The sequence below is a fragment of the Marmota monax genome, unplaced genomic scaffold (genome assembly GCF_021218885.2).
Source record: "Marmota monax isolate L192 unplaced genomic scaffold, Marmota_monax_Labrador192_F-V1.1 WCK01_AAM20220418_F8-fsc00219, whole genome shotgun sequence".
Classification (NCBI taxonomy): Eukaryota; Metazoa; Chordata; class Mammalia; order Rodentia; family Sciuridae; genus Marmota; species Marmota monax.
In genome coordinates, this window is record NW_026692081.1 from 2,207,306 (window position 1) to 2,229,927 (window position 22,622).

Here is a 22,622-nt window from a genome sequence, read left to right on the forward strand (position 1 = left end):
GTTGCTTGGTAGGGTTTGGAAACTTTCCAAGGATTAAGAGAGGAAGACTTGTTCCTTTTCTATCATTAGAAGCAACTTAGTTTCTTAATTTTAGTTTGTTTTTGCAACACTTCACAGTGTTCCCCCTAGGCCTTAGTATAGCCATTCTCAACTCTGAGAGCCACGGTGGCCAGGGTGCAGCTGTTACGCAAACTCTGTTGCCTGAAACCCACTCCAGAACCCAGCACGGGAAGCCCCAGCAGCAGGCTCACCCATAGAGCTGGACCTGCCAGTCTCGGACCCTGTGTGCTTTCCAGTTGTAATTAAGGGTGTCACCAGCCCACCCATTCCTAACCCTGACAATTTCTTTCACATCTACTTGGCTAAAGATCATTCAAGATTTTAGAGTTGGTCAGCTTTATCCTCTTCACCAAATGTCTATCCCCTGCTGGAAGCCTCCCATCACTCTCTTCCTATGTGTACTCTTCTTATGCTCCTGTCCCTGCACTGTGCTGTCTCTTTGATGGGGACACCCTCTCTGAAGATCTACCTACTCAAAAGTTTTCTAGCTTTTCTCAACCTTCATCAGAGGATCTGTGAGCTATTTGCAGAACACTGGCTTAAAATTATCTACCTGTACTTATCTACTTAGTCATCTGTCTTTTTCAGAAGCCTGATTGCCATAAGGGCCTCTCCACAGGACCCACAGCAGAACACATGGTATGCATTAGGCATCTGATATTTACTGAGAGAAGGAAGACATGAGGCAGAAAGGATACTTTAGTATCCTTTGCATTTTAGCTGGGGCACCTCAAACTCACATAGCAAGGTGTTCTCTGGCTCTACCTCAAATTGAACCTTATGTCAGAACCTCAGTTCTAGCAACTTGATGAAACCTTCTGGCAGCTGGCACTCTGATCTGACCTTGCAAGTGCCTGACCTCATTCAACAGGACTCACATAGCTTCTGTGTGTATGAGATCCTGGTAAGTAACCATGTGCCACCATATCAAGGGATCCTGCTTCTGACAGGTGACCCCAGCCAACAGCTCTAGAGCACCTGGTTGCCAGTTCAGGTAAAATTTCCCAGGAAGACCAACGGAAGCTGCCAAGCCTTATCAGTTTTTGTGGATGCTCATTTTTGTTTTTTCTTTTTTAATCACATAACAATCTTTGACATTTGTTTTGTCTGTTTCCAGGGCATTCCCACAAACTCATCATCTTTCATCTTGTGCTTCAGACAACTCGAATACTTCCAAATCCTTTCAAGGATCAGGATTTCATGCTGTTGACAGTCCTGTCTCCATCTGCCATGAGGTCCCACGAAGATAATCCTGGGTAAGAGCATGTCCTCAAGCTAGGTCACTCTCTGAAATGCCACTTCCCACCTGTCCTCTCCCACTTTGGTTCTAGTCCTCTCCACTTAGAAATTTACATAAAGTTGTTTACATTTGTGAAGTCTTGGGCTAAAACAATCCAACCTCCTCTATAGATTTAGACACTAGCAACTGTGAGGTGGGGGAAGCAGGGCGTCAACACTCCCTCATTCAGTAGGGTGCAGCCATCCAGTCAAGGCTGCCTATGGTGATCCTAAGGGAGGCCTGGCCAGGTGCTAAGGGTACAGGTGAGATTCAGTTCCCAAACGTCTAAAGTCCAATCAAGGAGCTATTGCTGTTAAAGAAAAGGCTCATGTGACAAGTGCAGCCCCCACTCCCTGTTGGCTTATCTGACCACACATTGGGAAGAATTGTTAAAGAAAACCTCACAAAAATTCAAGTGGCTGCTATAATGGTTTTAAAATCTTTAAAGTGTCAATAAGGTCAGAATCTTAAAGTCATAAAGGAGCTTAAGTCAGGAAGAGCATGAAGTCTTAACCCTTAGTGGAGTTCACCTGAGGATATCACCATCACATGAGAACAGAGAAATGGGTGGGTCTAAGAAATGCTCTTTTGGTTTTAAAGAAATTCCTCCCCATGGTGCTCTGCCATATCTGACATGGTAAGCAAAAACTACTGTGGTTTGGATAGGAGGTGGCTGCTGAAAAGCTAATTTAGGTAATGCAGGAATGTTGAGAGGTGAAAAGATTAGATTAAGAAAGTTATAACTGAATCAGTGGATTGATCCATTTGATGGATTTGTAATTTCAATAGATTACTGGGTGGTAACTGTAGGCAGGTGGGGCATGGCTGGAGGAAGCAGGTCATGGGGGATGTGCCCTTGGGGATTCTATTTTGTCCCTGGCTCCTGCCCCCCCCCACCCCCGCTTCCTGGCTGCCATGAGCTGAGCAGCTTTCCTCCCCCACACCCTTCCACCATTATGTTCTTCCTCATCTCAGACCCAGAGCAATGAAGTCAGCCAACCATGGACTGAAGCTCTGAAACCATAAGCTCTAAATAAATTCTTGTCAGGTATTTTGGTCACAGCTATAAAGAGCTGACTAACATACCTATTATCAATAGTGTCAAATGGATTCTCAGAAATCCCCAAAGGGGCATCCTCTGGGGATTGTTAGCCAAATTGAGGCTTCTCTCTGTAGTAGAAACTCAGCATCCTATCCTCCTAAGTCCAATTTGATAGACTTCACATGGCTCTTCAAACTTCCCCCACCACGAGGTGGAGGAGGGATAAGGATGCAGGCTGCCTATCTTGAAAGCTAAGATTCAGCTGACATAGGGTGAATGGAGAGAATTTCCTTCCAGACAGCAGAAACTTTATCACAAGTCTCAATCTGCTGATTCTAATTCCTCAAGATAATCAGCCTTAGCTCCATTTCCCAAAAAGAGCTCCATTCATTCCTCAGCTGATGAAGGGAGAGGCTACTGTCCAGCCCCCTCTCCAAAAGCATAACTCTTCCTCCCCAGCCAGGAGCCTGTGGAAGTGGAATGAGCTTTCCGCAAACTCTGTGAGCACAACCAACTCTCAGGAAGCCAACCTATGTACTGGTTTCGTTGGCCTAGGCCATCCCAAATGCCGTAATCCAAGGTGAAGGTGACAGAACTGAGGTAGTAACAATGCTGACAGTAGGCAGAGCTCTTGAGGATTGGGGGCAATGATAGAGACCAGCACTTGGGAACAAGAAAGAATCGCGACCTACCAAAAATACCACAGCCTCTGTATGGAGAGGGCCCGCACACAGCACCTGGAGCCACAGCAGTCCTCATAGGAGCGGCATCTGCAAGAGAGAGAGAGAGAGAGAGAGAATGCACAGGCTGGTTGGTCACCATTCTGGGTCAGAAGGAAGAGCCAAATCAGTCACATGGTCCTGGCCAGGTTTCAATGTAAATATTATTACAAGGAAAAAACAGATGGGTGAAAGGACATTGCTGCCACCACTGCATTTCATACAACTAGCAGAGCTGCCTATTGTCGGTCTGGTGGCCCAAAGGAAAGGTAAGAGATGGATGCAGCTCACGTAATTCAAAGTTCTGTGTTTATTATGTATTTCATGTGCCAACTCACAATGGGATCCTCTGGGAAGGCATCATGACTCAAAACCTGCCACATTTTCACCCAGAAGGAAGCTCCACCACAGACTATTAGCAATATGCACTGATCTCTGATCAGTTTACAATCCTGATCATGGGAAAAGGTGGAACTACCCCCACTAAGTTCACTAATGCCTAAAGCAGAGATAATGGAGCCCAAAAGTTAGAAGACTTAGTCCTGATCTTGCCACTTCCTAGTGGTGGGGCTGCTAGCAAGTTAACCTCATGAGGCTCAGTTTCTTCATTTGCAAAATGAGTGGAATGGTTGGGGCCCTTTGTTAAGGTGAGATTGCAATAAATCACCAAGTGAATCTTAAAGCAAGAGACAGAAACTTTATTCACCAGGTGGTTTGGATCCCCCAGCTGGCAGATGAAGGGGTAGGTTGTAAGTCTACACCCTTTGACCCCCTTCCAGGGTTTGAGTACCCCTTTTATAGTCCAAAATGATGTTAAAGCATACGTGGCTGTTGCTATGATTCAAAACCACAAAAAAAATGTCATGAGATCCAAAAATCATAACAGAAAAGAGAGTGGGCCAAAACATCCCTAGTTGTGTGCCGCAGTCCGGCTGCAGCAAAATAACCGGGGGGTGACGAACAACTTGTGTAGATTGATACAGCAGGAGTAGGAGCCGTTTATTGCAGGATAGGAGCAGTATTTATACATTCCACACAGCTTATCTAATTAGCATAAACTAGATACATCAGTCAACCAATAAGGAATCTCCACACTTAATGGCTCGCTGGTGTTACTTCACAAACCACTCCCTCTGGCATTTTGCCAGGCACCATCCAGACTTGTTTACAGACTCTAACATTTCTCTGGCAAAATGCCAGGCACCATCCTGACTTGTTTACAGACTCTAACAGTTGTGTACAAGTTAAAGAATGGTTACTAACATCTGGACAATCAAACTCTGACAGGTGGTAGATTACTCCTCAATAATGTAAAATGATAACCTAATTGTGAAAATTTTTTTTTCTTTAAAAAAGTAGCTGGAAGAAACATACAATTCCATGAAGATTTTTGGCACTGAATTTGCAATACAGACAGGCTTGTTTTAAGTTAAAAAACAATGTAGAAAATATTAGTTAAGAAGGATAGTTGCCTGGAAGTCAGCAGACCAGATCTCTAAAGCTACTTCTCTAAGGTTATGTTTGTTCTGCTTTTTCTTTTTCTTTTTTTTAAATACAGTTCAAATTTCTTATATTTATTAGCAGGTTTTATGTATTTTTTTCTTAACATGTATTAATTGTACATATTAATAGGGTTAATTTCTAGAAGCTGTGTGACATTTCAACACACGTATGCCGAAAATCAAAGCAGTATAGGTAGGAATTTTTAGCTTTGTTTTGCCTCTTTGTAAACACACAGCATGGACTGAAGCTAAATCCTATATTCTTCAAGGATCAACTAAGCTGAGAGGCACCCCCAACAACTACCACACCCTCCATACACACATACATACATACACACACACACACACACACACACAAACAACAACAACAAAAAAACCCACAAACAATATGGATGTTTTTTACAACTAGTTTTCCCAAGCACTTCTCTACCTAGTACCCAAATTGTCATGATTTCAATGAGATGCTCCCGTAAGGCAGTGACTTGCATCAACTAACATGTAGCAGAGACCCCTAAAGAGTGTGCATCAGATGAGCAGCCACTCAGCTCCCTGCTGAGTCCTGGGGTGGAGAAATCAAACCTAAATGGGAAATGCCTGTGGAGGACCTTTCTTTCTAAAGGAGGGAGACAAACAATAAACAAGAAAAACAGGTCCTGTTTTAGATGGTAATAAATTCTACTGCAGTGAAAAATAAAGCAGGTGCCAGCCAGGCAGGTTGAGAGAATCAGGGTGATAGGTAACATGATTTTAAATAGGGTGTTCAGGGATGACTCTGAGAAAGTGACATCTGAGCAGAAACCACATTAAAACCTAGTCTCAAGATGACCTGTGCTAGCAGAAGGGACTGTGTTTGGGAGCAGGGGGACCCTCCAGTTGTTGGTCCATAGGCCCTGCAGATGCACTATGGAGAAGGGTGTTTAAACACAGAATGTGAGAGAATGAAATGCCCAGTGGAGTGGGGGGCACTGAACCAGGAGTAGGCAAAGGGCCCAGCACCATACAAACAGCAACCTGTAATTGCTTGGTGTTCTTTTTTCTCAAAATCTTCTTGCTCTTTGGTAAGAAGTGTATGTGTCTGTCTCTGTGTGTGTGTTTGTGTTTGTGTGCACATGTGCGCATATATGTGTGGAGGAAGAGGGGGAGCATTCAAGGGAGATATAGGATTTCTTGCTTTAGGGTCAGTGGTATTCAGATATTTCACTGTAAACTAAGAGACTGTTCCCTATCACGGGTTTGCAGGGTGAGTGTTCTTGATGATATGATAGTATGATAGGCAGAATTCAAAGATGGCCCCAAGATTCTCCCTCCTTATTGAATATGCCCTGCATAATCCCCTCCCCTTAAATCTCCCATCCCATGCACACATTGGGCCACTTCCATGATTATGGAATGGTAAATAAGCAGATTATATATATACCTGATACCGTATAGATGGGAGAATTATCCTGTTGGTTTGAGGAGTAGCTGCCATGTTATAGGAAAGCCATGTGGCTAGAACTGAATGTGATTTCTAGTAGCTGTGAATAATCCCAGCTGTCCTGAAACCATAAGGAACTGAACCCTGCCAACAAACTGAAGGAAGTGAAGTAACTTGAAGGAGGACTCCAAGGGCCAGATGAGAACACAACCGAGCCAACCCTTGATTTCTGCCTTATGAGATCCTGAGCAGAGAATCCATCTATGCTGTGTCCACGTTTGTGACTTACAGAATCTGTGAGATAATAATTATGAATGTTATCCCAATCTGCTAACCTTTTAGTAATTTACTAGATAGCAACTGAATAAATGAAAACAACGATTCCAAGTTATGAGTCTTCTTATATAACAGACACCTGGTTAAGTGCATCACAAATGTCTGGGATTCATATGCAAGGTAAATATTATTAGTGGCGTGTTTTAAATTAAGTTTAGAAAACAAGACACTGGGGATGTTGTACCCCTTAATCCAGGTCACTGCCTGCTGATACCAAGAATGGACTTGGCAAGCATTTCAGGAAACTTTAAAATTTCAGGGCTTGGAGTACATCCAATACTGATAACCATAACCTGGTATAAAAAAGGACAGCAGGTATACAGTACTAAATTTAGTAGCTGAATTGTCTTTCCAGAGCTGAATTTGCTAAAATACTTCACTTTCACGGTTACACTTATATAGAAGCATTTGCTGCTTTGAGACCTAAGCTCTGCAGCATCCTATTTCCCATATGAGAAGAAGCAGGCCAAAATCTGTCAAAAGCTTTTAGACACATTTGGAGCCCCTCAGATTCTAGGATGCATATGTACACGCACACACACATATACTCACCCTTCAGCCTGAAAGTACTCTACACTACAAGTATAATGGATTGTGAGTTCCTAACTGAAACTCCTCCTTGTTGGCAAGATTCAACACCTAAGTGCTTGAGCTCACTTTTCAGGATCCAATTTTGAAACACCAGCAGCAAATACATATTGTCAACTGATTATCTGCTCTCTTCTCTCAAAACACAGAGCATGCTTTATGCTCCCTTGTTCAGCTGAAGACCCGTTTACTATAAGCATCCTTGAGGCTCATCTGTAGTTCTGGCCCAGCTCCCAGTGTGGATGTTGGCAAGTGCCAGGCACTCGAGGGAGCACACAATTACTCACGGGGTGACATTCTTACCCCTTTTCCCTTGGCTGCTTTCTTCCAATGAAGCTGCTGGTAAATTGGGGCCCAAAGCACACACCTACTGACATTGTAACTAGCTGAAATTATAAACAAAACGTTAACTGTAACATTGAGTTTAATTAAAAGTAGTAAACATTTACAGGCAGTCTAGCACACTAAATAAGCCCATCATTCAACACTTCAAGTCCAGTGCTCCTAGTGCTGTAAGCCTCCAAAAGGCACTTGTAATTTCAATGGACTTCTGCAAAACTAAGCTGGATGCAGAACAAATAAGGATGGAGACAACAGACTGGGATTTTCCTTCTTGTTCTACTATGTGCCAGATGTAAAAATTCTCAGGCTCACAATAGAAAAGAACAAACATCACTCATAACCAAATCCGCCCTTCAGCACATCTAATTATAGGTCTGGGACTCTGAAATGCACATGATCCTTAAAAAGAGTGGAAAGAGTATGTACTTCAGTGGAAACGGTCTCTGGAACTGCTTTCTGTTAACCAAGTACTCCTGACTGTATGCCAGGATCCAAATGTAGATTTCGGATAAGGTCAGAGAATGGGTCAGGTCCACTGTGAGTAGGTGTTAATTTGTAATTTAGTATATTACAAAGATAAAATCAGAAGTGTCTAGCCCCTTTCTCCTAAATGATAGGCAATCCTTAAGATGCACAATGTACAAGGAAGCACATGTCTGGAAGCATATGGGCTACAAGTGAGAAATATTTCACAACAGTGATTAGATGCAAACATAACTGGATGGTCCTTTGGGAAATTTTGGAGCTTGAGAAATAAGTACGTCATTCTTAGTACTGCCCAGGAGTGAAGTGTGTCTGGCTACCAGACACATTTATTCTTAGCCTCTAGGTCATGTGTATCTCAAGAGTAGAAAAGAAAAACAAACATAGAAAAGAAAAGAAAAACAGATTAGGTCAGGGAATTTCAATGTTAATAAAGTCACAAAATATTTCTATTTTAATAACAGTCAAATGTTGACATGTAAACATTTTCATGTGATATCATTGTGGACTGAATGTTTCTGTGCCCTCACCTTCTGCCAGATTCACTTGTTGAAACACTAATTCCCAATGGAATGGTATAAAGAGGAAGAGCCTTGGGAAATGATTAGGTCATGAGGGTGGAGTGCTTTATAACAAGAGGCAGAAAAGGGCTTCCTTATCTCTCTGCTCTCTACCTTATGAAATTACAGTATCTCCAACCTAGGACCCCAATCTGCCAGCACCTGGATTGTGGGCTTTCAAACTCCAGAATGGTGAGAAATAAATGAGTGTTGTTTAAGCAATTTATCCTTTGGTATTCTTATAGTAGTCCAGAACAAGACAATGTTAAATAGTAATTAGTCATATTTAAACTGATCAGTAAAAATTTTCTCTGCATCTGATGGAACAACTATAATGTAAGTATTCAAGGTGCATATCTAGCGATAGAGTGTGTAGGAGTTGTAAATAATTATAATAATAATTATGATTATAATCATTAATATTATTGGTGTTAAATAAGAGGGTATGGCTAAAAGGAAAAACTCAGAATTTCAAGTGAATTCCTTTCAACATCATTCCATTTACTATCTAATCCTGAGCCAGGATGGTGGCATGTATCTGTAGCCTCAGTTTCTTAGGAGGATGAGGCAGGAGATTCATTTAAGCCCAGTTCCAGGACAGCCTGGGCAAAATACTGAGACCCAGTTTAAACAAACAAACAACAGCAAGACTCCAATCCTTTCCCCTGTCTGCAGGATTAAGTCTAAGTAGAATGCTATGTTCCTGCCAGGACAATACTTTCTTTTTCCTGTCTAATATCAAGATTTTTTTAGTTTGATATCTGGGCCTACCATCTACATTATTCTTATTAATATCTGAATTTCCCACAGAACTAGGCCTACATCAGATGTTTCCATGCTTCCTGAGTTAGGATCAGGAAATACAATGAGGTTTACCATAGGCTTATCAATTAAGTACCTATAAGAAACTGAGTGTTCTGGAAAAATGAAACACAGAGCTCTGTGACGTTTCAGTAGAAAATTCCAAATGCAAAGCCACAGTTTGGAGAAAGATTGATCCTTAGCTCATCTAACATACTAGGAAAATCTCTTCAGCCTGGAAAAAATAATGAGACCCTAAAGAACTCGGCACCATCCCTGGAACAAGGAATCCATTCCAACTACATTCAGTGAAGGAACTTTCAACCTACCCACACAGAGACTGTCCACTGCCAGACAGAGAATCCCCAAGGCCTTGCGTCAGTGGGCATTCCTCTTGTTCAGAATCCAAGACTGGCCCACAATTGGTCTGATTCTCAACAGACAAAGCCATTCCTCTTAGTGTCTGAAGGGACTCTCATGAGTTCCTCAATCTTTACTCCCCCAAGAAACTGTCAAGTTTGGGTACAATGTTGGTTTCCCATCATTAGGAAGAATAACCAGTTTGCTCCCATTTCCACACTTACTGCAGCCTCAGACAGTATTAACCTTTTTTTTTTTTTTTTAAGCAACCATGACATAGGTGAATTGTAATGAGCCTTCTATCAGCTAAAACATCCAAGATTTTCTCCATAAGTTCTATCTCCCATCCTGTACTGATCCGGTAAGGTTTAGTATCTTACACTTGTCCATATTTTTTTAATGTATTAAATCTAACCAATTATTTTCACCTGTCAACAGCTTTTGGATCCTACTCTATCACTCAAACATTCACTGTTTCTTACAATTTCTGTCATTTAAGGATAAGAGTTAAGGTTTTGTTGGGAGCCAGGAATTCCAAATGCCACCCAGTCAATTCTGTTCCTCCTTCAGCAGTGATTCTATGGCAGATGCCTTAGCACAATGTCTGAAGCCTCCAGAGTCTAGTCAAATGGACATGAGACTTAGGCCTGAAAATGAAGTAGAATCTTTCCCTGATCTAAAGCTGGTGTATAAAACAGGAGAGCTTCCTAAAGTCAAAGCAGGTTACCTGTAGTAAGAAAATCAAAGAAAGAAAGATGCCACATAACAGAGTGAGTTCACTTAGCTGTACGGAGTATCAGAGAGGAAGACACCAGGAGTGTAGATGGCAAGGGAGGGTGAGACAGGAAGAGGAAGATGAGTTCATAAACACGGCCTAGCCTACAGCTAGACATCTGTCTTCTCTGCAAATGGAGCAAACCAGTTTCACCTTGATAAAATGAATGGGGAAATAAACTCTCTGATATGTGAATTATATCTCAATTTAGGAAGGAAGGAAGGAAAAGAGGGAAGGAGGGAGAGGGAAGGAAGAATGGACACCACCTCTTTTCCTGATGACTGTCATAGCATGCCTTCCATATTTTCATTCAAATTGAAGCCAGAATTAGAAAGGCAGTCAGTATAAATAGGTAAATAGAATCAGGTCGGATCAAGGAAGCCAATTTTGACTAAGTCTGGGAAGTTGGAGATTGTCCCCTGAGAGACTGAAATGTGAATTCCTTCTGAGCCCTTCCTCCACCCTTATCAAGAACCTCCCCCTGCTCCAACCTGTTGACAAGGTAACCTGTCCCCGCCCCTCCCTACCGGGAGCTATAAGGTTGTTAATGTGTTCTTCACTACTCCATCCTGCCCTTCCCGTCAGCCCACCAGTTTCCCACTTTTGGGCCAACCCAGCAAGCATTCCTGGGTCTAGTACAGGGCCTAGTCAGGTATGCAGGAAGGAGAAAGATAAGGGGGGGAAGGCAGGAGAACAAAGGAAGCCTAGGACATATAAAAAGGGCAGAACTCCTCGTTTCTTGGGATATCAGGATACCAGCTATGGCCCGCTTCTCCCTCCTGGGAGAAGTCTATGTTATCCCTTTTAAATAAACCCTGCTCTATATGCTTGCCTCGGCGTGCTTCTCTAATGTTCAAGCCTCAACATGTGGGGACGTGGGGCTCATCATTGATAACCTGCAGTATAGTATCAAAATCAATGATAAAATGTCAGTGATGGAGCCAATGGTGAATTCCATTAGAGACCTTCCTGCCATGTTGGGATTTTACTTATGGTCATTTGCTGTTACCAATCCACCTAACTAGCCTAGCTGTTTAAACTAGAATTCTCTATCTGTCAGCTGAGATTTGAGTAAGATAATATCAAATAACTCCATGCCATGTCAGAGATGTCCCAGTCTTCTGGTCCCACTGGGGTGGGAAAAAAAAAAAAAAAAAAAAACCAACTTGATTTAAGACTAGAGGGACAAACCCCAATTAGTTCCAAATGACCACAAAGCATCCCTTTCGTAGTGGTCCCCACCACTCCCGTGACTTCCCACAGCAAAGAGCTTGAATTCCATTTTTCACACATAAACTTCTGAAATGTCAGCATGGTGTGCTGCTTGCTTCCTGAGCATACTGGTGTCCCGGGTATTCCTGTCTTTTCCATCCACAGAAAGGTTATTTGTCAGCATTGTGACATTTTCCCACTAACTAGCTTAAGCACTTTCCTTTCAGGTGGACATCAAAGAGTCACACCCAAATCTTCCCTAATACTGAGTCTATTACTTAAAAATCTACCACTCACTATTAATTCTGACTTCCTATTACAAGCTTTTTCATTACACAAAAATGTAATTATTTCCAGTCTTATTAGGGCATCACTTATAGAGTACATCTCCAGTATTTCTTTTAGGACTCCAATCTACCATGGGAAGGTTCTCTCCATTTGAACCAGGCAGCAGTGAATCCCACCCCTGCAGAAACCTTTATATGTGGGCATAACTCAGGTAGGGAGAAGGAGGTCAGGTGGGACCTCAGCAGCTTCAGATATTTTTGCTCCATGATGAGCACTCTGGCAAGTGGTGTTCTCAGCATTGAAGACACATTTATTACCAGAAGACACATTAGAATCACCAGATAGCTTTACAAAATACCTCTGCCTAGGCTGGCTGAGTGGCGTATGCCTGTCATCCCAGTTACTTGGGAGGCTGAGGGAGGATGACCATAAGTTCAAAGCCAACTTGGGAAACTCAGTAAAATTCTGCCTAAAAATAAAACATAAAAAGGGCTGAGGATGTTGCTTAGTGATACAGCAATTGCCCAGCATATATGAGGCCTTTGTTCAATCCTAATTCCACAGTAAAAACAAAAACAAAAACAAAAACAAAACCCAAATAAAACTGGTGCCTGTTGATTGGTAATCATTCCTCAGTTCTAGTACACAATCAGGGCTGAAAATCAATTACCTAAATTTGGAGGCTTTTTGCCCATTATTATTCTCAGGGCACCCAGCAGGTATATGTGGGGTTTGGAGTGGGGAATGTTGTTTTTCTTTTATGATCATTTTTTTAAGCTTTATTGAGATATAATTAGTATACCAAGAGCTTGAATATATGCAAATGCCATGATACCACAGCATCTGTGCATATTTAATGTGTATTTTTTTTTTTTTGGTATGGGAGGATTAAATTTAGGGGCACTGCACTACTGAACCTCATCCCCAGACCTATTTTTGTATTTTATTTGGAGGCAGGGTCTCATTGAGTTGCTTAGTGCCTCACTTTTGCTGAAGCTGGCTTTGAACTCATAATCCTCCTGCCCCAGCCTCTCCAGCTGCTGGGATTACAGGTGTGCACCACTGCACCCAGCTAAGGGGTATATTTTTAAAAGACTTTGGCAGACACAAAGTTTTAGACTTTTAATCTATTAGTCTAAAGCTTTGCAGACTAAGGATGAACTGACACTTTTTTTTCTTTTTCAACTTTGACAATGCATACATTAGAATCTTCCTTCCTAGTTTGATGCGGTTTCCCTGACAGGCAGAAGTGTACTTGTTTATTTAGACATACAGGCATATTTTGATGATCTTTTAATTTTCATTTGGTCAACATGTCCCACGGAAAAGTCAAACACCTCTGAGCTCTAGGAGGGAACAACAGTGGCTCTGATGAGGCCTGACAGTAACTTTGAGGGGAGATAAGGCTTCCCTGCCAGTCCTTCCTTTGAAGACATATTTATTACAGAAGACACTTTCTCAAACTAATATAAACCCAAACTGCCTGTATTTAGGGTGGCATATTGGATTTATCTAGGGAAATTTTATTTTTATTTCTACCATGGAAGAAAGTACTATAAATGCTTATTAGAAACCCTATAATTAACAAACCAAGTGGATTAGAAAGTGCTCATTTTCTTGCCATTTTAACCCATTGAATAGCCCAGCTGCAGCCAGAGTCAAGGTGAGGAGACGAGATAAGATGGACTGACGTGCTTTTAAACTATAGCTGTATTTTGCTAACTCCAGTTTTTGAAATTCTACCCTAGTGTTTCTGGGGTACAGATTTTTGTTGTTGTTGTTTGTTTCAGTAACTTGTTGGTTTCATGTAAAAATCAGTTCTATCTAATTCTATACTGAAAAAAAAAAAATCCTTCTAATTTTCGGCTGATTACATATAAGATTAAAAAAATAAACCCTGGCTAGAATAGTAAGATAATATAGTAAAAAACAACAATGACAAAAAACAAACAACAAAACAGCCATTCTATGATCTTACAATATTTTAATTTGACAATAATGTTCCTATATTTGAAATCATACAGGCATGATAAATATGAACAGAATAATATGAGTTTAGCAATGAGATCTGCAAGGGAGACAGATTCTAGTACCCCCAAATCTGGGAATTTAGAATCAGGTTGACACCTGGCTCACTTTCTTAACTCTACTTCTGCTTGAGTCAATGTCTTAGTCCTTTCAGGCTGTTTTAACCAACAGTACAGGCTGGATGCTGTGCAAATAACAGAAATTTATTGCTGACACTTCTGGAGTCTGAAAAGCCTAAGATGAGGTATTAACAAATTTCTATCTGGTGAGGTCTTCATAGATGATGTCTTATTGCTGTGACTTCACAAGGCAGAAGACAAGGTAACTCTCTCCAACTTTTATGAAGGCACTAATCACTTCCCAAAGGCCCCAACTCTTGATGTATTATACTAAATACTAGGTTCCAAAGTGCAAATTTAGAGGGACATACACTCAGAGCATAGCAGTTGGTTAGCTATTATTTACCTGCCCAGAACTCTTAAATCCACATCCTAGCTTTGACTCCCTCCTGAGTTACAAAAGCAAATTCTCCAATGGCTCTACTTTCTAGATATTCTGCAAGAACTTCTACACCATAAACACAAATGATATTCTCCACTCACTCTTCTGCTAAAGCCTTCCTTCAACCTGCTTTTTTCAAGATTTCTCTCTCGTCTGCCCAACCAGAGACCTCTGAATTACTTGACTCCCTGTATCTTCATATCAGTTATCTTGAGAAATGCTTTTCAAACCCATAGCCCTCTTCCTCAGCTCCCTTCCACTGAAAGATCAGACAATTCATATTTTGTCCTCCTTCCATCTAAGTACCACCCTGTTTCCAAACACCCTTCTCAAAGACCAAGCTGACAGTGTTGCCTTGCTCAGTGCAAAAGGAAGTACTGTTTCCTCAGAAGGCCACTCAAGACCCTTCTGGTTAAGCCTCACCTTCCTTTCTCCTGCCATCAGCCATCTTCCAGGCACCCTGCAATCATTCTAGCCTATAGTTCCCCAAAATTACCATTCGTCTCCATACTTTCATGCCTTCCATGCTTCTTACATGCTCTGAAACTGCCCTTCATGCTACAAAGGTTAGCTCTGTGGCCTTGGAGTTTAGCTCAGTGGTAGAGTATGCCTAACCTTGCCCAGCACTGAAAAAAAAAATATTATATATATATTTAAATCAGCTCTGTGAAGTCTTTCTCAACACAAGCCCCATGTCCTCCCCCATTAATTATGTTTTTTTTTCCTTTTCAGGATTCCAATTTATAATTTTCACCATGCATGATTTTGTCGTGAATTGTTAAAGGCATCCATCATCCACATCAGACACAAGCTGAAGAGCTAGCTCGTCTCACTCCTCTCTGTCTAGTCAGGGGCCTACCATGGTTCCTGGCACATCAAAACTGCTTTGCCTTAAGCACAAGTGATATTGTAGCAGAAAAGAGAATCACCACAGATGGAAACACTTCATTAATTTACATGAACTCAAAGAGTATAAAGCACACTGTGATTACAATGTTAACACACAAAGCTGGTGAAGATGGTTTGAAACAGGTGCTTTCACACAAGGATGGGTCATTACCTCATGGCATCCTTCAGGGAGAATAATCTGGCAGTATTTATTCAGAGATAAAATAAGCATAATCTTTGATTCAGCAATTCTACTTCTGCCAACCTAACCCATGACAAAAAATAAGTTCTAGTGCATAAAGACAGTATGTAGGAAGATGCCTTTATTAAGTACTGGGGCATACTGTAATCCCTTTCCAACTTCTTGGACTCAGAACTGATTCACAAACGATAAGAGATGAAACACCATGTGTTATATAATACCACCAGCAGGATCTTCCTTGAAATATAGAAAACATCATTCTAAATAGAATTTTGAAAAGCTTCATGTCTGTTCGAATCTGTTCTAGCTGCCAAGTGAATACTGAAAATTCACTTATGAGCACTGCTTTAAATTTCAGGAATACAGTTAAGGAACTGTGAACCTCTAACAGTAGAAAACAAACAAGCAAACAACAACCTCCAAAGCTGTTTCTTCCTGAATTGACAATAATCATAGGGGAATGTGAAAATAAATTATGGTATATCTCTATCACTACCAAAAAAGATGAGGTTGCTTTGCATACAGAATTAGAAGAATTCTATTATGCATCATTAATTTAAAAAATCAAGATATATATATATATATAAATGGTCACATTTTAGGGGTCAAGCTAGCGCTCTTGAGTGGAAGATTACAAGTGAAATATTCCTCTCTGTTATGAAGCAGAAAATATCTCTTATACCAAGAATCTTCATTGATAAGCTCAACAAGAACTTGAAAGCGAGAAATGAATTCCTGCTTTAGAATATCTGTTTCCCAGCCTGCCTCTCCAGGCTGCTAACTAAAGGCAGTGCTTAACCCTTTCATCACTTAGAACAGAACAGCAGAGGTTTGGAAAGGGACATGTGGAAGAATGCAGAGTGAGGCAAGCACTCCTCCCCTCCCCCACCCACCTTTTCCACCCTGTACATCCCCAAAGTTCTCCATGCTAGAAGGAGAGCCTGGTAGATGGCACCCATCAGGCCCCAGTGTCTGACTATGGGACCCTGAGGGGAGCTCACACCTATGTTTCCTACTGGTCAAAGGTGGCCTTGTATCTGGGGACACTGGATCTGATCCTGGCACCTCCTATTCTAGGTAAAGTGACCCAGCTGGGCACTGGCTCTGCAAAGCTTGTTTGGGGAACCTAATTTGATACCTGTGAACATCACTTCAGCCATTCATGACATTATTTATTCACAGCAGAGAAATGAATCCAGAGAGAGACAACCTTATAGGGTAATATAAGTCTTTTAAAAGAAGTTTCACACTCCAACAAGGGATTTAGAAATATGGTCTGAGAATGGTTTGGTTGAAATTAATAAGCGGAGAAGAGTAATACTAGAAAGAAGAGCCTCTGTCCACTGCTGAATAAGCCAGGGACCAGGAGTGCCCAAAGGGCAGGCCCTGCCTTCCTGGTCTTTGACTCCACACCATCTCTGCTGGCTCTCTCCCTTTTAATGGTAATCTGGAAATAACAGGTCCTCAGAAATGCAGGACCTTGATGGACCTATTCCTTATTTGCTTAATGTACCCTATCTTTCTGTTATCTTTACTAAAATGCCGTCCATCTGTTTGTTCCCTTCCAGTCTCTCCCTTCAACAACAGAGCATGCAGATTCCCTATAGTCTCGATGAAGATGAAGCTAACTTCAAAAATGATTCTCCACATTCTTTTTTTCAGGGCACTTATAGCTGAACCAACAACTAAGATATGCGAGCCAACAGAACACCAAGAATTCATTTGAGCCCTGTACCTCTGCTCCATCCACGTGGCAACCAGAAATGTGGTCCAGTCATGTAAGACTGCTGATCATACTTCAAGCCCAGGGAAATGATGAGCCTATCTTGGTGTCATTCGTTAGTAAAATTAGATTGTAATGGTCTTAAGGTATCCCCAGCATTCTGAGAATAAAGGTAAGTTAGGCATCATCTTTGGGGTAAAATCTTTTCTACCTGCCAGCTCCTTAGAAGGCATTAGGGTTTATTCACTCTTTTAAATCACTGATATCCAGTCCAGAAAGCTCAACCATTTCTAATCTACCCTTGATTGTCTGGGTGATGACAGAGTCTCTTCTATTTCATTAAGAGAACAAGGAACTTGCACATCTAGATCATCAGCATTCTCTGGCATGAAGAAAAGTCGTTGTTCAAATTAATATTTATGTACCTGATAGTTTGAAAGCTCCAATTCAGATCTAATATGTTTAAGGAATTTCAACATCTGGACCAATGAGTAGGCACAGGCTCACAGATCCGCCCAACTACCCAATTGTGGGATTCACACCCTTTCCTACTGTTGTGTCAGTATGCAGACCTGCAGAAGACTCACTGCTTTGAAAGGAAAATATAAGGTGCTAGATTTGTATTTGGCAAGTAGGTTGGACCCTTAATGAGCTAAAATCCATCTCACATTTGCTGCTTGTCTCAGCTATAACACATGCACCATTTCTATCATTTGTCTTTTAATCTCTAGGCTATAAATTATTGTGAGCAGCCAGCTAGCGTGTCATGGAACAAGCACAATGAATCCTTGAGGACTATGCAGCATAGGGAACTGGGGCCCAGAAAGGTTAGGAGATTTGCCCAATACCACAAAGCAACCTGATGGCAGAGCCGAACCACAAAAGTCTCTTGACTTCCAGCCCCTAAAACATTCTCCAACACCCAAGACTGCTGCCTGAATCATATCTCCATTTTCCATCCTTCCTCCAGGCTACCACTTGCCTGAGTTATTAAATATATATTGAGTATTTTCTATGGGCCAGGTCCTGTGTTAGTGCAGAAGATAGGCAACTCAGCAAGACTGAACCTGTGCCCTTGATGAACTCCCAGTCTAGGGAGGAGACAATAGACTTTCATTTCACCAACAGTGAGTCATGTGAAGAAACATGGTCTGAGGTCTTCTTAGACACACACAATCCTCAGCTAGAACAGGGAGAAAGAAAGAGAGAAAGACCCTTGTCAAAGGATTTCTAAAGAGCATTACATATTTATGATCAGTAGGAAGGTACATTGCACAGAGTTGGTGCTCTGTAAACATCACCTCTTCTTATTCCTGGGCTTTGTGTCATGTCATATGCCTGACATACTGACATGGACCAGATCACCTCTGCCTGCTGCTGTTTCCAAGCCATCTTCCAGACACCAGATCTTTCCCTGGATATGACTATGGACAGGACAGCCTCTGGAGAGCTCAGACCACAAACTTCAGCTTTTAGAAAGTATATTTCTTGTAGACAAGAGACACTGCTCTTTATCTAAAAGGTGACTCCACTGTCGGGAAGGGGTCAGTTACTGCCATGTGGTATCAATTCAGGCACCAAGGGGACTTCCAAATAACCTCTGGCAGATGCTGTAAATGGCAGGGGTCTCTCAGAATTATCAGTGCCCTACAATGATGCAGGTTTGTCCTCGGGGCAGTAGTCCCCGATTCTTAAAGAGAGAGTGGGGGGGGGAGAGACAGAGAGAGAGACAGAGAGAGAGAGAGAGAGAATTCTTTTTTAATATTTATTTTTTAGTTCTCGGCGGACACAACATCTTTGTTTTTATGTGGTGCTGAGGATCGAACCCGGGCCGCACGCATGCGAGGCAAGCGCGCCACCGCTGAGCCACATCCCCAGCCCAGTCCCCGATTCTTAACAGTCAGAGTTCCATCCTTTCCTCTTCAGCCACAAACCCTGCCTCTCCAAGCTTCAGTGTGTGAGAATCTGATATAATGAAATCACAAGTGTTACCCACAGTACAGATATTACACATTGTTACTGAGTCCCCCCTCTATATGTCACTGTACAACAACCCAAGATGGTAGGTAATATGAACGCATAGTACCTTATAGTGGCTTCTGCTCTGCACATGCAGAAGCACCAGATGCAGAACCTGCAAGGGGTGGGAGCTCCCTATTGCATGATGAGAGAGAAGGTCACAGTGCTTCCTGCAGCTACCTGGGTGTGGAAGTGAGCTCCCGGATATGAAACTGTATTGAGCCTCTTCTCTGATAAATGCCACTTTTGTCTGCTATACTTTCTGGATGGGGAGGAAAGAGTACTCCTTTGGATCCATGCCTGCAGGGCCCTTGGCTGTGCTCCTTGGCAGGGCCTTTCCTTATCTTCTCATCTCCTGCCTCTTGGCAGCTCACACTGTGTTCTAAGCCTTGCACACAAGGGGTTGAGTGAGGGAATCCTGGGTGGAAGGAAAACTCAAGTACAGAACTTGAGCAAAGGAACTGGATTTGGGGAGGCCACATGACCAGTTGCTATTTTTAAACCACACTGTTGCTAAGAGGAGACATCTAGTAAGCCCTGAACCAAAGTACAAAAAAAAAAAAAAAAAAAAAAGACTCCATTTTAATTAAGAGCTTTCTAAAGGGCAGCTGCAACAGTAAAGAAAGGTTATGAAGTGAAAAGTAGGGAAAGAAAAAAAAAGAGGAGAGAGGCTTGAAATATGTGTTTCTCTATGGATCCCAAAGGACAAATTTTTTCTTCAAAAATAAGATTTTTTTGGTACATATACATATGTAGTCTCTCAGCTCAACTCTTTTAAAATATCAAATGGAAATAAAACTTGCTAAGGAGAGGGCAGAAAGAGTGATAAATTTAACATAACAAAATCCGAACAGGTGAGAGTGATATATGTCTAGGTATCTCCAATGGAAACTTAAGTATCATAAAAAAAATTAGCCTCTATGAGCTTAGAACAGTGAAATGAAATTCAGAGACATGCAGAGAGTCAAGAAGGAGGAATGTCAGATGGGATTTCTGGTGAGACAAAAAGAAATTAGATTTTCAAATATAAAAGCAAAGTTTCCAAGACAAGTTTGCAACCTAGATGTCTTTCCCCCAATGAATTCTACATGGTAAGTTACAGTCACAAAACAGCAGTGTTATTTGAAATATATTTCCTGCATGGGAAAAAAATTAATCTATAACAGCGTGGAAGGATGCCAACTTGAATCAACATATCTTTAAGGAATTATCCATTTTGGAGAATCTTATATAAAGCACTTTACCCAGAAGACATGAAAGGAATAATACATTGGAAATGTATTTTTAAAATGAGATCTGCTATAACTTGTAGGTTTTTAAATGTAATGTTAGAGTTGCTTCAGAAATAACCAGTCTCACAGTATTACACCATAACCCTGAGGCCCAAGTACCTTCCCTGTCCTGTATAGCACAGCAATACACAAATGACATGTGGCAGACCCTCAACAAATACTTGGGTTTGAGAGAATGAAGAGCAGCTGTCACTGCTTCAGGAGAGCACCTTACACATAAATGTGTAGAGAGGCCAGGTCAGGGGCAGTGTAAAGAAAACAGATCGCTAGTCCAGAGAGAGTCTTGATCCTGTCCTGGTGCTGAGCAACACGGTGAGCCCAGGCTGGCTAGGAGTCTTCCATTACCTGCACCCATGTCAGGTTCAACTCCAAAGAATCCCCAGAATTGGCTTAATTGGACAGCCATGTCTTCTGCAGTCCCAAGCACTTCTAGTATATGTTGTGAGCCTTCTGGGGTGACCACATGACCTGCAGCAAATCTATCCTTGGGCAAGAGCTTTGATATGGAAGCAATTTCTCCTTACTCCCTTTGGATAAAAACATTTCATTATCCAACTTGTTAGAGATCAGGGAGAACAGCTTTTGAGTGTTAACCTATCCCAAGTGCTGGTTGCCTGAAGTTAAGTAGCTCTTCTTCTTGGCATCATGATGGGCTCAAGGTTATATCAGGACTCTGACATTCCTTAAATGTGCACAGAAGTAGCAAATTTAGTCTGTGGAAGAATTAATCACATGAACCTACACAGTAGAAATGTATGTTAGCATTAAGTATGTAGATATTCACATGTGATTTCAATTTTGACCATGATCCAGAAGGTGAGAACTTCACGTTTTGGAGAGGAGGAAATTGATGAGGTCAAAGAGCTGGTAAATAATAGGATGAAGTAATGGAGCTATTTAGAACTGGATAGAGGTGGTGAACAGTAGTACAGAGGATATTCCTCTGTGCTACTACATAGTTCACCTTAAAAGGGTTAATTTTGCTGAGTTTCACCTCAAATAAAAAAATTGAGCAAATATTTGAGTCCGGATCTTTTTTACCTACTTAAAATCTATGCTTAGGGAAAGGATACCAGAATATAAGAAATAATAACAGGGATAGAAAGCTGCACAAATCAGAGGACAAACATTGACTTGTGTCAGGCATTGGACAAAGTTATGTATGTAAAATGTTTACACTTCACTGCCACTTCCTGGGAGCCCTCAGGGGACACACCATGTGTTTGACTAGTGTTAGTGAGGACTATTCAGGGTGCTAATATCAGAACCAAATGGGGAAGGAGGAAGAAGTTCTGACTTAAGGGAAGGGGAACTGAATCATGGAAGACTTCAATAAAAAGTCACCTGCTGAGTGCATAGTGGGGACTGGAGGGACAGGCATTGCCTCAACATTTAGGAATGTGCCAGGCACTATTCTAGGCACAGGAAATTCCAAAAAGTGTAAGTCATAGCTCTGATGGAATTCAAAATAAAGAAAGAAGATATTTTAAAAAGAAAGAAAGAAAGATCAAGCTAGACAAGTATCAAGTATCTTGGAAATCTACTGTTTAAAGATGGATTAAAAGTTGAACTTTGTCCCTAATGTTTGTATTCATAAAAGGAACATAAAAATTTAGAAGACATGAGATCTGGAGGAGAGAAGATGCATTCAAAAGTTTTTGTATTGGTTTCACATGAGCATTTAGAGAGGACTGGGTTCAAATGAGGGCACTATAAAGAAGATCAGAGGTAGAATATATACAGGAAGATCAGAGGTAGAATATATACAGGAAGATCAGAGGTAGAATCTAGAGGACGAGTGGTTGTGGCTTGGGTTTTCCAATGGCTATGAGATTAACGGCATTAATTCATGTCCAGGGTATGCCTAGCCTGTATTAGGTGCAGTAAGTATTATTTGTTATTATTTCTATGTTGAGTGTCAGTATTTTAATGTCAGTATCCTAAATCATTAAAGTGACTTGACTTTTCATCTTTTGAGATAGTACATCTGGATCCTTCTCACCACTGGAGAAGAGGAAAGGAAACCAAAGCAGCAGGTCTGAATGATGAAAGCAGGACTTGTCTTTGTGTTCTCTCTTAATGCAAAAATACTCTCAAAATATGTAGTAAAAATAAAGAAAGAAACAAATGAATGAGTATAAGAATAGCTGCTGACTCTCACAAATTGATCTACAAAACAACTGGAGAAATATCTGTTTTCAAGGA

General features: G+C 41.4%; 1 protein-coding gene across 2 annotated transcripts in view; it reads right to left on the reverse strand.

Moving 5' to 3' along the window:
• Vopp1 (VOPP1 WW domain binding protein) overlaps window positions 1-22,622 on the reverse strand; it is a 99,204-nt gene that overhangs the window by 23,052 nt on the left and 53,530 nt on the right. For both annotated transcript variants that reach the window (XM_058584806.1, XM_046460401.1), the window contains exon 3: window positions 3,074-3,151. In XM_058584806.1, the coding sequence (XP_058440789.1) occupies window positions 3,074-3,151 (78 nt within the window). The remainder of the gene's footprint in view (window positions 1-3,073; window positions 3,152-22,622) is intronic.